The 15,136-nt window shown below is 41.9% G+C and overlaps 1 protein-coding gene across 1 annotated transcript in view; it reads right to left on the bottom strand.

Annotated features, from left to right (window-relative positions):
• The window catches only part of VEPH1 (ventricular zone expressed PH domain-containing 1), a 39,060-nt gene extending 34,459 nt beyond the window's left edge, over positions 1-4,601 (bottom strand). The window contains exons 1-2 of the mRNA XM_010293264.1: positions 4,464-4,601; positions 1,736-1,951 (exon numbers count right to left, since the gene is read on the bottom strand). Of these exons, the coding sequence (XP_010291566.1) occupies positions 1,736-1,951; positions 4,464-4,601 (354 nt within the window). The remainder of the gene's footprint in view (positions 1-1,735; positions 1,952-4,463) is intronic.
• Between the last annotated feature and the right edge of the window lie 10,535 nt (positions 4,602-15,136).

The following is a 15,136-nucleotide window of genomic DNA, read 5'->3' as shown; positions in this document are numbered from 1 at the left end:
TTCCCTACAATAAAGATAAAATACTTCATTAAGAAAAGGTTTGAATTCAGATGGAAGGAGAACGGTTTCATTTGTTCCATTATAAATATCAGGGCATGAATGCACACTTATGAAAATGTGAAGGTGACAATGAAAAACAGATTTCAATAATGCGATACAGTGATGTTTGCAAACATAAGGGACCTCCCTGCTGCTAATATCAACAGAAACATGCTGTAAGATTCAACCCAGCTGTCAGATATTCATTACTACTTCAACTACCCCTCACATATTGTATAAAAACTCATTTTATGCCTGCCTTCTTTTTTTATGCAAAGGAACTTGCTGATAATAGCTCTGTTTCAGGGAGCAGTAAATGTATTTTCATAACTTTCTCATTTCATTTCAATGAACTCCTTTCTTGAAATAATCTCTACCACAGTGCAATCCCTAAAACATTCGGATATGAGCTAGCTTGATTTAGGCACAGAGTTGCCAACAGCACAAATTGAAAGCTTAGACTAGCCATTGCATACTTCAGTATCCTCATGAAATAGGATTTCTAAAGTACTGCAAAGACAAAATATGATTTTACAATGTACAGTCTCTCATCTGGAAAGTCTAAGCTGTGCTGCTGCTGGTATCCAAATCCAGTTACCGTCTCACCTCCAGTGACACAAGACAGAAAGGGAGATTAGGCAACACCTCCGGGAACGAGGTGGGCTTCAGAAAAGGAGGTTTTTTCCTTCTTTTAATATTTTGCTGTAATACACTTTTTTTGAGCATCTTCAGTGTGACAAACGGGGGGGTAAATAGAATGGACCATGTGAAGTAAAATTTCGTGGAAGCAAATTCAGCATTGATGTTCTTTTTTCTGAAACTTTGTTTCTTTTGGCCTTTAAACACTTGCAGCCAAACTAGATGAGGAATCTCAGTCAGTCTTTGGAAAAATACACCCTGCAAAGGGCTAAGCAGTACCTTTCATGGGTCAGTGACATACTTGTGCTACTATTGCTTGAATTTTTATAATGAAAGAACAAAAAAACCCACCCCCACATCTGATATAAGAGGCAGAGGCAAAGAAAAAACCCTATGAAACAGCAGACATACTGCAAACATCACCCCAGAGTAGTCTGTAGAGAAAGGCACTTCATAGCAAGTGTTTCTCCACCTGACATGGAGCTGGTCCCCATGAACTGTACCCACAGCTGAACCTCTGGAAGCAACCCTGATTTCTGCTTCCAGTTAGATAACTGGGCACATACGTTTCTCTGTGGGCCTCTCCATTGTATTATTTAGCTTTCCTAACTAGGAGTGGTATTGCCTGCAGCCCTGGCTAAAAAACCACCCAAAACCAAACCAAAACCCAAAAAAACCCACAAACAAACAAAACCAAAAAAACTCCAAACCACCCTGATTTAATACCAGATTTCCCCTCCCCGGCCTTTTAAATGGCTTTTCATCCTCAGCTTACTTCCTTAGAAAGCCTTGCATTAGCTCATTCCTATCCCCAAAAGATGGCCATATACTGAGATGTCTTCTTACTCGTCTTGCACTCACAGGGAGCGATAGTTCATAGACTGCTGAGCTCAGATAGGACCCAACTTGAGCTGCTGTTCTAGCAAATGTTTTTGGGACCTAAATACTTTTTCAGTATTGTTGTTGCTGCCTCTAACATTTAGTAAAATACTCTAAGAAGTTATTCCAATGCTCCCACCCAGAGCATTACACTCCCTTGCTTTCAGCTCAGTCTCACCTGCAAGATACAGCTCATGATATCGGATGCAATTTTTGCATGTGGTGTGTCCTCATCTTTTCCAGAAGGCTTCAGGTTGTGTTCTAGACATGACTCCCAGAGAGCCACGAGGGCTTTCCCGTGCTTTTCTATGGACGCTGTCTCTCTGATGGCAGTGGTGATGCGAGTGATGCAGATTTCCACCACAGCCTGGTCATTGTCATTGGTCTGGTAGTCCTGTTCAAATGCAAAGACATCTACCAATGAATGCCCATCCTTTTGAAGGACCCCACAAAATTAGCCTGATGACGTGACGTTTTTGTAACTGTCCCACGTCCGTTTTCTCACTTTCACCTTTACAACGAACATTTAGCGTGATTGTTAAACACAGAAATTAGTTATCCCATACACAATTCAGTGGTCTAGGTCTTAATCCTCATTATTGCAAAGGTATGGATTATGTTATCAAATTATTTTTAGTGGTCTGTCTTGAAGCATGGCCTTCTTGACCAGGGATTGCAGCTTAGGACCACAGCTTAGAACCACTCACACAGGCCTCCCATAACTGTCCTAAAACTGAAGCTGGAATTGTTACATCCACAATATATATACAGCAAATGCAGGGTCCCAAGTATTTCACATCATGTGATGTCCCCTATGTAAACACAGTTAGTTTCAATTAGTATCAACGTAACATGAATAAAAGTTAATTAAATAGGCTTTATCACAAAATCCTGTATTCCCCTGTAGTCACTGACATAGATGCCATCTGGATGTGAAATGGCAGCACTTCACCCTAAATTAAAAGACTCAGAATACACAACCATCGTCCCTTGGTCTAACCTATGCTCTTCCACCCTAAAAAGTAACAAAGAAAAAAGACAGACTGAAGTATTCATCAAAAGGCATTGTTTTTACTAGATAAAGCATAGTCACTTTTAAAGGGCTGGAGCAAGGTCAGCACTAGCTTGCAGAAGCGCAGCTGCAGAGTTAGCCCCGGGGGCTCCGCGCTGCAGTGTGGCATGGCAGCATATCACAGGCACAACCACGACGTTCGGGTCTGCTGCAGAACAATTCTCTGCCTTTCTTCACAGCGAGCCCTCTACAAGCTTTGCTTGGCACGACAGAAAAAAATCCATGCACTTATTAAAAAAAAGAAAACACGCTTTTTCTTACGTTTAACGTTACCTATTGACAAAGAGGTGATCAAGTTAGCCGCCGGCTGGGACGGCATAAGAGCAAACCCTTGGCGAGTCGCGGTCAGTGGCTGTGCGTGGACATGGAGAGCAGAGCAGTCCTCTCGGCACTGCTGTGAAACTCCCCACGTTTGGGGAAAAACACATGTCAAATCCAGACTGCTCAGGCAAGGGGCCTGGGGCCACTCTGGAGCAGCTCCCTGATCAGAGGAGGCCCCAGCGATGCTCCCGGGCTGGAACAGCTCTGCTGGGAGGACAGGCTGGGAGAGCTGAGGGGGCTCAGCCTGGAGCAGAGAAGGCTCCGGGGAGACCTTCCTGCAGCTTCCAGGGCTGAGAGGGGCTGGGGAGAAAGGTGGGGACGGGCTTTGTAGCAGGGGCTGTAGCGACAGGACAAGGGTTATCGGTTCTAAACTAAAAGAGGGCAGAAATTTTTGACAGTGAGGGTGGTGAACCCCTGTCCCGGGTTGCCCAGAGAGGTGGTGGATGCCCCATCCCTGGGAACACCCCAGGTCAGGCTGGACGGGGCTCTGAGCACCCTGCTGTGGTTGGGGACGTCCCTGCTCACGGCGGGGGGTGCACTAGGTGGCCTTGGCAGGTCCCTGCCAGCCCAAACCCTCCTGTGATTCCCTGATCTCCGGAGCCCTCTGGTGGGAACGGCCGCTCAGCAGCTGGGAGGTGAGGATGGCTCTGCAGGATGCTCTAGCTGCTTCATGCAGACTGGTGCGTTCGTGAAAACATTTTGTAGCGAACTCAGGCATTTTCTCTCAAAAGTGTATATTAGGGGGAATTTGTGTAAAATTCCTGATAACCTACACTTAGGTGACTCGAAGTATGTCACAAACAGCGGAGGCAATGGCGAAGATAACTTGATTAATGTTCTGAAAGACTGTCCATATGTAATTGCTGTCAAAGAAATGGCAAAAGAAGAGCCAGTGTACAGTGGCTGTCCTGATGGATGAGTCAGTTCTTTTCACAACCGGCAACATCATGATCAATGGTCTGAGAGTCGGAGGTTTGCACATTGCCAAAATTGATTTCTAAAAATCACATGCTATTATGAAGTGCCAGAAAAGTGCAGTTGTGAGAACATGTACATGTTGCTAATTGAATAACCTAAGGCTCAAAAAAGATTTTCCCTTTCCTTCAGCAAACTGGAAGCAGGAAGGATAAAGAGTTGTGTTTTGTGGGGTTTTTTTGGACAACAGTATTAAAGCGTCTACCAGAATCAGTGAGCCTACCACCATTCAGAACACTTCCTGCTGCAAACAGAATACACACTATGTACAGTGTACCTGTAACCTCCTGTTAGTCTTTAATATGCCTTAAATAACCATTTGATAAAAACTACAATAAAGATTAACTTGAAATCTCTTTAAAGGAAATCAAGCTAGTGGGAACTGGATTTGGTTACCACATTTTCAAATCCTATATGTTGCTCAGCATTCTTGAGGGCTTTTTTAGAAACTTAAATTGTGTATGTCCCTGTCTTTAATATTTTATTTATACAACACACAATCTCATGAAAAATTATTGAGGAACAGTGTTTCACTTACCACAGATGAACTAATTATTCTTATTTGTTCAAGAGCTTCTGAGAGGCATCCTTCGATTTCAGCATCCTCTAAGGAGAAAAGATCCCCTGCACGTGAAAGGTCCTTTTGTGCCAAAACCAGCCCAAACAGATGATGCATGGCTGCATTCACTGCCACTCAGCCAGACCTCTGCCTGCACCATGTGCATGAATGACTCAGATGAGGACAGAATGGAAACAATCCTGTGGACTAGTGATCAGTTTAATGTAATGACTAAATCTGGGGCATATTTCAAGACTTCCTTGGCCCCAATCTAAAAGGAAAAAAAAAAGAAGGGGGGAGTTAGCAAATTCATTGACTGTCATATTCCAATTTAGCAAAGAATTTTAAATGGTATATGTAAGCAGCATACAGGATCCCCTGATCCAGGGACATCTTTAAGGACGTACCACAAACTGCATGTTGAAGGACCTTTTGCCCTCAAACACTAAATAGCTTAAAACTAGCTAAACAATGCATAACTTCTAATAAATAAGAACAAGTTTTTGTCCTTTCAACGTGTATCACCTGAGCAGGATGGTGACTGGACTAACTGATGGAGATTACAAACTGTCTTTCTGTGGTCAGTAGCAGAATGGAGCTAGAGGAGGCGGGTGAAGCCACTTCGTTTGTTTTCTGGGTTGTTGTGTCTTGAGTCTAGAAGTACACTATTAGCAAGATTGAGAAGATAATGATTTTTGTTTAGAAAAACAGTCAGTTTTGTTGCCAAAATGATCCCTGCAGTCTTTTCAACTCACATAAAACAAACACTTGGCTGAGCTGAAACTATGCACTTCTTGGCTGGGGCATTTAACAGAAGCCAAGCCAAGGGGGGCCGGGCTCAGCACCACGCACACACTCATGAAAGAAAACAGTCCGGCACTTGTGCTCCAAAACTCTGGTGTTTAAAGCATCCACAGAGGAGACGTTTGCCTTAATTATAGGAGAAATTTATTTTTTCCACATTTCAGAAGTGTTATTTGTTATTCCAAGACTGCCAGGACTTGCCTCATGCTATGGGTCCCTCTGCTCATACACCTTTGAAGCAAGGGTCTTCATGGCCAACCTCAGTGCACATGAAGAATGGACAAATAGCACAGGATCCTTCAGGCCCAGAATATCCCGTGGGGCTTGGACACCCTCCTTGGACTTCACCAAGGCAGGTACAAATCCATGCAAGAAGAAAATGTCCGTCCCTGAGTCTTCCAGTGGTTTCCATGATGGCCCTACCAGTAGGAACAGGACAAGGGCAGGCCATCCTCCCTCAGCTCCTGACTGCATTGCATTTCTTCCATCCTTTCCCACAAAACACTATTCATGACTACAAAGAAACCCAGCAAGCCATAATTTTTCAGCCCCAAAGAGCACCTCTAACTGCAGGGCCCTCCATAGGCTGCTAGCACTTCAGGCAGAGCTATGAGGGAAGCTGGGCAGTGGAAGAGCCTGCTGTTCGAGACCCTACTGAGAAAGGGGTGAGCCACGCAGAGGACATTCACTGGCACTCATAGCAACCGCGCTGGCCAGAAGCACACTGGGCTTCTGCCAGCCAAAAGGGACACAAAGACGCATAGCACATAGGCCCGAATAAGCTCAGATGCACATGACAGGAGAGGTTACAAATGGGAATGCCTCTGTGCCCCGGGGAGCTGCTGCACAGCTCAACAACCTCACAACAGTCACCTCAAACTCGCTTTAGCTTTAACCTCTGCTGGCCATCATTTAGTACAAAAGTGAATGTTCTGAATCCTTCAACACCAACATCTTTCACAGCATCAAGATTTTCTCCGTAATGAAGCGTGTGGAGATAAACACAGCACCATCCAGAGAAACTGCTAAGTAGGCTGTTGTTAGTTGCTGTTTTGTGAATAAAAATTGCTTTCTGAAGTGAACATATGTAAATGTAAAGGACATACATATAATCTAGATGCATAGATGTATGCTCTTTAAGTATGCAACAATCTAAAATTTTCGCTTAGCCACTAGTGGCTGTCTTTGCAGGAACACAACAGATACACAGCTATCTAGCTGACAAAATTATGGCATTAAGGTAGGCATACACTAAATATGATACTCACTTACTTATTCAAGAGTTTGGGTTACCTTCAAATGTCATGCACTGGAAAAGCTGTTGCTATAACTGGATCTGTCTGCCTTTGTTTGTGCACATCACTTAAATGACCTAGTTTGTGTTTCCAACCAGTAAAATTTCCCTGTAGCTTTACATAGAGGAAAGAGAAAGGTCTGAGATTTGACATATTTTAGCTGAAGTAAAATATAGGAGAAGAGGGAATCTTATGAAAAATATGCTATTCATAATCTGAACGAGGCTCTGAAGCGACTGGGTAAGTGTGACAAATTAGAGACTCCGACGTCACCACGTTTTCCACGCAGGCTTGCATTGGATAAACCTGCTATAGCAGTGGTCACCCCAATGGCACATGCCTAGCGGGGCAGGCAGAGAGCTCCTGCCTGCTGCTGCCTGCCCGCTGAAGCACGTGGCAGCCTGCAGGAAGCTCTGTGCAGATGCGTATCTAACCCAGGAGTAGCTTGACATGAGAACATATATTAAAATACAAACACTATGTCATGAAGAAAACCTTTCCCTCTCTTCACTTATTCATCTCAAAGAACACTTACTGATTCTGAGGCTAGGAAGAGATCTACCAAGCATGTCTTCAGGTGGCCCATGTGGATTCACACCTCTAGATTCTTCTCTTGAGTTGATGAACAAAGTACTACATTGTCACAAACTAGATCAGTTATAATTAGCAGAGTATCCTTAATCCTTGTTACTCTATCTTATGCTATTCAAAGAAAAAAAAAAAAAAGCAAAATGTCAAAGAAGGGGCAAAACCAATGCAAAACACCGAGAACCTTCTGGAAACAAATCAACAAAATTTCTATTTTAATAGCATAGACAGCACCTTGCACTTGATCTGCCATAAACCCGATTGTAAGGTTTTTTTATGTTCCCAAATGTATCAATATCATTACACAGGACTTTCAGTTTGATTATTTGCAACAAGACAGAAGCGGAAAACAGCTAAGACTGCAAACCCTGAAGCACAGGCTAGATCCTCCTGACAGTTGCCATGGCTTAAATCACCAGTCACCGAACTGAGGGTTATGGTGGAAGTACAGAGGATATTGGGCCCATCATACTCCTACTCGGCAATTCTCAGATTCAAAAATAAAAGTTCAAAAAGCCGCAGACACAAACTGATTTTTTTTACCTGTTCACGATTCCACAACGACATCCTCAATGATGGTTACAGGTGCAAAGCTTGTGTCCTTGGACACAAAGCCTGACCATTTGCTTTGCTCTCCTGCTACCGAGGGCAGCATCTGAGGGCACGGCAAGTGGAAAGCCGGGGAATCGGGTGGCAAGCAGTGAACCTGAAGCTGTTAATTGCAGTGCCAGGAGTAAGGTATTTCAGGAATGCAGACTAAAGCAGCCTAAAAGTTACCAATGGCTCCGTCAGGTGACTAGAGGAACCTAAATGCAGAGAGGCCTTATCTCTGAATGAAAAGCTCTGTTTCTAGGACAAAATACAAAGCCTACTCCACTTGAGGGCAGTTGTCTTTAAGAGAGAAAACAGAACTCTCTGTGTTAGTGGAAAGCTATCCTTCCCTGGGAACAAGGTAAAAAAAAAAAACCCAAAACACACACAAACAAAACAAAACTGAGTAAGCTCACACTGTTTGAAAGAAAAAGAACAAGCAAACAAACTTGCTACAGGAAAGATTTTCTGTCCAAAGGAATAAATGCTATCATTCTGTAACACTTCACATGAATACAAAAGAGGGTCTGAAGTTTGCTTTGGCTTTTAACAAAATTCTCATAAGCAGCACAACAAAATCTGCACACACAATTTAGAAGAATGCTCTAGGAACGAAGATCCTTTTGAAGCCCCCCTTTGATCAGCTGCACTGAAACGCAGCAGCCCCTTCTTGGCCTTTTGCAAATGATACTCGATGTGCTTCTGCAGAAGGGTTTCTCAGAAAGGCCCTGCTCTCCATCTAGCAAACAGACACTTTTTATGTAAGTTTTAGAGACAACACTAAGGACAATACAGAAAAATATTTACTTACTATAAGCCCTTTGAAATGGAATTATAGCAAATCTTCTTAATACTTACATTATGCAACAGTGCTGAAAATACTTTTTCTTGCATAGGTCTTAAAAGGAGAGACTTGTCCTTTAAGCATCTCCTTGCCCACTACAAGATTGTACTGTTTCCTACTAGTAGGTAGCTGGCACTGAGGAAAAGGAAAAGCATAATATATGTCTTCTAAAATGTTGTCTTTTTATTTTTATTTCATTTTCAAAAAGGGTCAGGTTGGACAATAAAATTGCTTCAGAGTATGGGTCCCAAGATGTCTCCTCAGCTTGACTCCAAATCACCTACCAGTATCTTCCCATTCAGCTAGGACAGAGGTACTGTATGTGTCAGATCCGTGCCTGGCACAGATCAGACTTAGTTTGTGTCCCATGCACACAAGCAATGGAAAAGAGGCAAAGGGTCTTGCCAAAGTTTGTAGATGCTGCGTGGCTCCCCATGGGCACAGCGCCTGCGGGGGTTCACAGCAGGGATCCATACCTTCCTACGGTCAACACGTGGAAAGCAACGCAGTGACCCCAGCTCTTGTAACAAACTTCAAGTCGTCATTATGCAGGGAAAAGAGACTCGGCTTATAACACAGGCCATTTCCACTGGTTTGCAGTGCAGCTCCTCATCTAATTCAAAGTTTTGACTCTGATTTTCAACCCCTAGTTTCCCTTTTCATGACAAGCTGAGAGCGCCATACGTTCCCTGGGACCTTGAAGCTGTTCCCCTCCAAGGTGAGTCTCTCAACTTGCTGGAGGCACAGCATTCTTACCAAAGCTCCTTATCAGAAGCAATCAGAATAAAAGCTAGCCTGACAGGTTTCAGAGCTTGAAGCAATTGAGTCGGTCTGTTTGCAAAATAATTCCCCCAATAATAGAAGATTAACAATAAAAATTCCATGTAAAAGGGCAATTGGACCTAAGGGCATCCAAAAACCAATTGAACTTTGAGCTAAAAGACTGAGTCTTAGAGTTTTATCAGGAGTTCAGATTCTGCAGAATGACATTAGAAGGACAGACAAAAAAAAACCAATTTAAATCAAAGAGGAAGGGGAGAGGCTAAGAAAATTTAAATAAAAAAAAAAAAATTAAATCAAAGAGGAAGGGGAGAGGTTAAGAAAATTTAAATTTACAGTGAAGGAAATTCTACAAGAAATTAGAAAAAATTTCCTTAACTTTCAAAAGACTTGAAATGAAAGTACGGTTGCTTGATTTTACCAGATTGTGCTATCCCACTGAAAACTAAAGTGCAACCTTCAAAGAACTATGCAATGATATTGTTAATCTAGTTCCATGCCAAGCAACATAAATCAAGAAAACCTTCACTATATTTAAAGAATTTTAGGAAACACAGGCCACCTAGAGCTCTTGTTTAGTGAACCTCACAGTATCTTCTAGTTTGCTGACTGCAAAGCAAGAGGCAATTAAAACCTTACTACACTGTTGAACCAATCTTGTATGTGAACTTACATAACATTGCACTTCAGAAGGAGGTTAAGCAGGCACGTTACTAGGGTCTAAGCTAACTCACCCCTGCAGCAAAATCCATAACCCTCCACCATGGGGGATAGGCCCCGCAGGCTCCCAAAGCCACTGGCCAGTTGCAGTTGAATACACTAAGAGACAACAGGCTGTGAGTACAAGCTATCCCCTTGCTGGAGCCACAGCACACGACCAGGGCTCCCAAGGGAATCCAAGATTTATTCAGCAGTTCCCAAAGCCCGTTCTCCTCTGTAACACTCGGCTTGCCATGGGCACCATGCATGGCTCTCCTCCAGTGCTGCAGCACAGCTCCCAACTGGAGCGCTTCCAGCTGGCGTTTCTTGTTCTGTACTGAAGGACCGAGCTACCACGGGGCCAAAGCTCTTTGATAAACAAAAAGCAACGTTCATTTTCTGAAATATTAAAGAAAGAAATCTAAAAAGTATAAACTGAGCACCCGGCTCAAAAAAGTAACTTAGATTTAAGCGTCAAGTAAATTACACAGGAGAGGAAGGGGATCTGAGAATTCCCTTTAAATGGAGAGACTTGTGTTAAAGGAGCGTGAGGCCAGACCTCTTGCTTTACCATGGCAATCCTGGGTAAATCACAGCCCAATGCTTTGCCTACTCTATCTACAAAAAGGAAAAGAAAAAGAAAAAAAAAATCCATTTCCTTACCTCGCAGACGTGTTGCCATGCTTAATACACTGGATTGTATGAAGCGCTTTGGATGCCTTGGATGAAAGACACTATAGGAAAGCAAAAGCAAAATAGTATTAGTAACTCTTTGCCTTTTCAGCACTCTACGTGCAGACTACAAAATATATGCTGCATGATACCTCCAGGAATACAACTGCGTATTTCACCAAACAGGGTTTAATACTTAGGACATGGTCTCATAAAAAACAAACAGGACAGCAGCTCTGCTAAACCCTGTGGGAGTTTGTGATGTTATTCACACATGCATGGATTGAACAAAGCCAGGTTTAGATTTCCGTTCTCTCTGGGGGTGGGGACAAATGTTTTCAACAACCGCATATTTAGTTTTACTTTACTTTTCTGTGAATAGGAGGAAGATTAGAATCATCTTCAAAGCGAGCTTTGATTCTGTGCATATGATAGGATTGCCTTCTCTTGAAATCCTTCTCCCCATCTCACAGGAAAAATTCATTTTGTGGAATTAGAAAAAGTATGTCTCAAACAGTTACAGAAGTTTGTAATATCTCCAAGACTGCTGGATATTTCCTTCCCCACATGCGCCCATGCAGGAAAAAAAGAAAGCCTGGATACGTTTCCTGGTTATTTTCAGCCTGAAACTTTCCCAAGAACATTCACATATGCAATTTATGAACAGAATGTTGCAAGATATTTCAGAGAACTTTTACCCTCTGTGTTACACTAATAATTTGATTTATTTTTTTGTTTGAAAAGCATTTACTCACTAAAACAGAGCACACTCAAAACTTGTAAATAAAGTTCTCACATTTTTCAGTGAAAGAAAAGGATTAAAGATTATATTGAAAGAGCATCATTTTCACACAGGGTGAATAGACTACAGCAGTTCCCATGGGGTCAGCTGCATATATTTAAACTCTTCCCACAAGACAACCATTGTTTCCTACAAGCCTCCCTGTTTTTTTTTTCCTGTCATGACAGGTTTCCACACTTCATGTCGTCTAGAAATCCCATGGATGCTAAGCTGGACCAGATGAAACAATAAATTATGAAGTCCACTAATTAGGCTACAGTAATTTTTTTTTTTTTTTTTTTTTTTGCGCTAATGAAACACCTTGCTGCAGTCCTGGAAGCTGTGAGTTGACTTGCTCTCAACATCCAATTCTTATACACAGGGAAGCAGTATTCCTATTGGAGACAACTGCAAAATAATCAGAGGAATAAGGCAGCTTCTTTTAAGATCCATCCCTTCTACCAGAATTGCAGGGCTATACTACTATCCTCAGTTTGAAGCAAGTTCAGGGTTCTTCCTAGATGTGTAAACCAGCGTGTAAATATTCTCCCCTGCAATAAACTGGCTTAATCAGTAGGTTTTATAGGTCAGATGCTGCTTTAAGTGAACCAGATTTCACAGATCTCCAAGGCAATTTTGACTGCACAATCCATGCAGAACCCAACCGATGCAGAGGGGTAAGAATGTACTTATAAAATTGCTAAGTGCTACTTTTGCAAACAGTTTATAACTTGACCAAATTTTTTTTGATACATATCTACTTGATAACCGATGTGCTGTTGAGACAGTTTTCTACAATTTTCAGTAAATATGGAATCACAAATGTTTATAATTGACTGCTGTTTCAGAATGCAGCAATGCTATATATAACACTTTGCAAGACTTAGCATTTTTTTTAACATCAGTAAGAAGATTTGTAAGAATTCCATTTCTAAGTGCCTTCATGATATTAAAATATTATGCTAAAATAAAAAACACATTGCTAATATGGAATAAATTGCTTCACATAACAAATAGCAATACACTCATTGTCATGGCGTTGCTGTCAAAAGCTGGTAATTTTCAAGTGTCGCCTAATGAGCTTTCATATCTGTGACAAATTTTCAAGACTAGTGATGTTACAGAAAAAAGAACTTCTAATATTTTTCAAAATGCATGAATACGTATTTCTGTCTAGAGAGAGTGCAAGACTAAACAGAACGGAGTATGAGAGACTACAGAGACAGGGTCTCTAAGAATGCCACTCTGGAAGTGAAAATTGGACTAAAGCAATAAATAAAATCACTGTCCCTTGAAGCCTCCTGAAACAGCAGTCACCGAGCAATCACTGACCGTCGTAAGGTTCCGCCCAGGTACCTGGCCATCCACTCCAGCTCTCTTCAGCACATGTTTTAGTAGGGCCAACAGCCTCCCTAGCCTGCGTTTGCAAAGACCCCCTAATGTAAGGCAAGAATTCTACAGCACTGGGCACAAAGTGCCTCCCGAGCAAGGGGAGGGAAGTGAAACACATTGAGCCCCAGGATGAGTCGAGAGCACTGCAGGATTAAGGTACATGCTGTCACACAATACACAGGCACTGCGTGTTCTTCCTGTGGCACTTCAAGATAAATTACAACCCTTTTCACAAACATCACTGTAATACATTTATACACATAATAACCACAGTTCCTGTACTCGCAGAAAAACCAGTAACAGTCACACTATTAAAGACTACATTTCCTACACTCTCAAAAACCTTTTCTATTATTTAATATTTGGATCTGCTACTCAACTTCTCTCCGTGCAGTAATTTATTCATTATTGAAAACGTTACACGAATGCATATTTAAGTTAGTTATTCATACCTCTCAGCAGAGAAACCTCTGAAAAATATTAATAATTCAAGGCAAATTGTCGCTCTTTAGAGAAATCCTGATAAAATCCATTACAGTTGTCAGTCCCTCTTCCATCCCCCTGTCTCTGGTATGCGAGGCTGCTGGTTCGGTGCACAGCCTTGTCAAACCAACCGTACAGTCTATTCAGTTACCCTGGAGTTGTCATGTGGAATCAAGCAAACAAATATCTTCTTTCCATTTTCCTCAACTCCAGCACTCAAAAACAGATCAGAACTAATTCTTCACAAAGCTTAACTTCAGCAGCAGCTTGAGTGAAAACGCTCTGAGCTTGATATGGAATTTGAATTAGTTAAAAGGATTTATCAACAGCCAGTGGTTACATTCAGTTAATTAATAACTTGCTCAAGAGTAACGAGGAAATTGCAGAAGTTAATATTACTTATGGGGCCTCTTCTCAGAAGTTGGCGAGAAGGCTGGACCCCTTCGGTATCTTTGGAGGAACATTAGCCAAAAGAAAAATGAGGGAAGTGTAGGACACTGGAAGAAATGCAGTTGACACCCGTTGCATCTCACCAAATCGTACAACTTCAGCCAGCCCTTAGAAAGCGTAACTGCCCAGGTGGAACCAGTGCCCAGGACCTACCCAAACACCTCCAAAGCTTGGCAGCCGTAGCGGAAAAATGATTTCTAAATAATTCCGGTGGCATTCTGCATGCAAGCTGAACATGCTTTCCTTCCACATTAAGCACGTCTGTATACTTTTCCCCTTAACTTTCCTTTGATAAATAAATTTCCCAACAAGTCAACCATAACTAAAGCCTACCCTACACACAGACCCGAGGGATCTTAACGGAACTGATACTGGCTATGTCCTCTCCTGGGAGAGCATAGGAGCAGACCCAGGCTGGGAATGTCCCAGCACTGACATTTTTCTCGTAACAGCCAAAGTAATACCAAATGAACCAGCTCTCAGAACAGCAAAGTGTAAGGTCAAACACTCTGAGCCAGCTGCTGGAAGGAAAGAAAGGCTGTTTGCCCAAAGTTAATGAGGAGGCATGTTTGTGCCATTTTTGTAAGGGCTTTTGTCCTTTTGCAATACAGAAAGGATTTATAAATTATACAGTTTTAAAAAAATCTGCTCCACGGAATACACGTTCAGTCATATGAGTCTTCTATTTTAATGGCAAATTCTCCAAATAGCTTTTTTGCTCCTATTCATTCCACCATGGCCTCTACAACCAAATACAAAATTAATGGTGCGTGAACACATACTTTTAATGACATTAAGAAAGTCATTATTGTTTTTTAAATAAAATGCAATCGTGCGTTCTCTACATCTTCCTTTTAATTTACTACATACATGAAGAACTTGCATCTCTCTTACCTCTAAGAGACTGTAAAAAACTTGCAAGCTGATAGCAGAACATAAATATTCTCATTCTAAAAATAATTTTCTAAATAAGATTTTTTTTTAGAACAGAAGTTTCAAAAGGCAGCATGGTCTAACTAGGAGAGCATAAATGAGGGTCTTGGATTTTACTTCTGCACCCAATAATTTCTGCTGTACAATGACTTAAGTAGTTAAAACGTTGATTCCTTCACTTGTTGCAAGCCTACTTTTGACTTCCAATAGCAATCACAGTAACATTTCCCCCCCGATGTCTGACAATCTTTTAATTTTTCACGTGGAAGGAAAAGTAGAACCACAGGCTGTTTTACTCAAACACAACTACACTTGTAGCTAATGACAGTCCTCGGAAGAT

The sequence above is a fragment of the Phaethon lepturus genome, unplaced genomic scaffold, assembly GCF_000687285.1.
Source record: "Phaethon lepturus isolate BGI_N335 unplaced genomic scaffold, ASM68728v1 scaffold42468, whole genome shotgun sequence".
NCBI classification, from domain to species: Eukaryota; Metazoa; Chordata; class Aves; order Phaethontiformes; family Phaethontidae; genus Phaethon; species Phaethon lepturus.
This window is presented reverse-complemented; position numbering and strand designations above follow the sequence as displayed.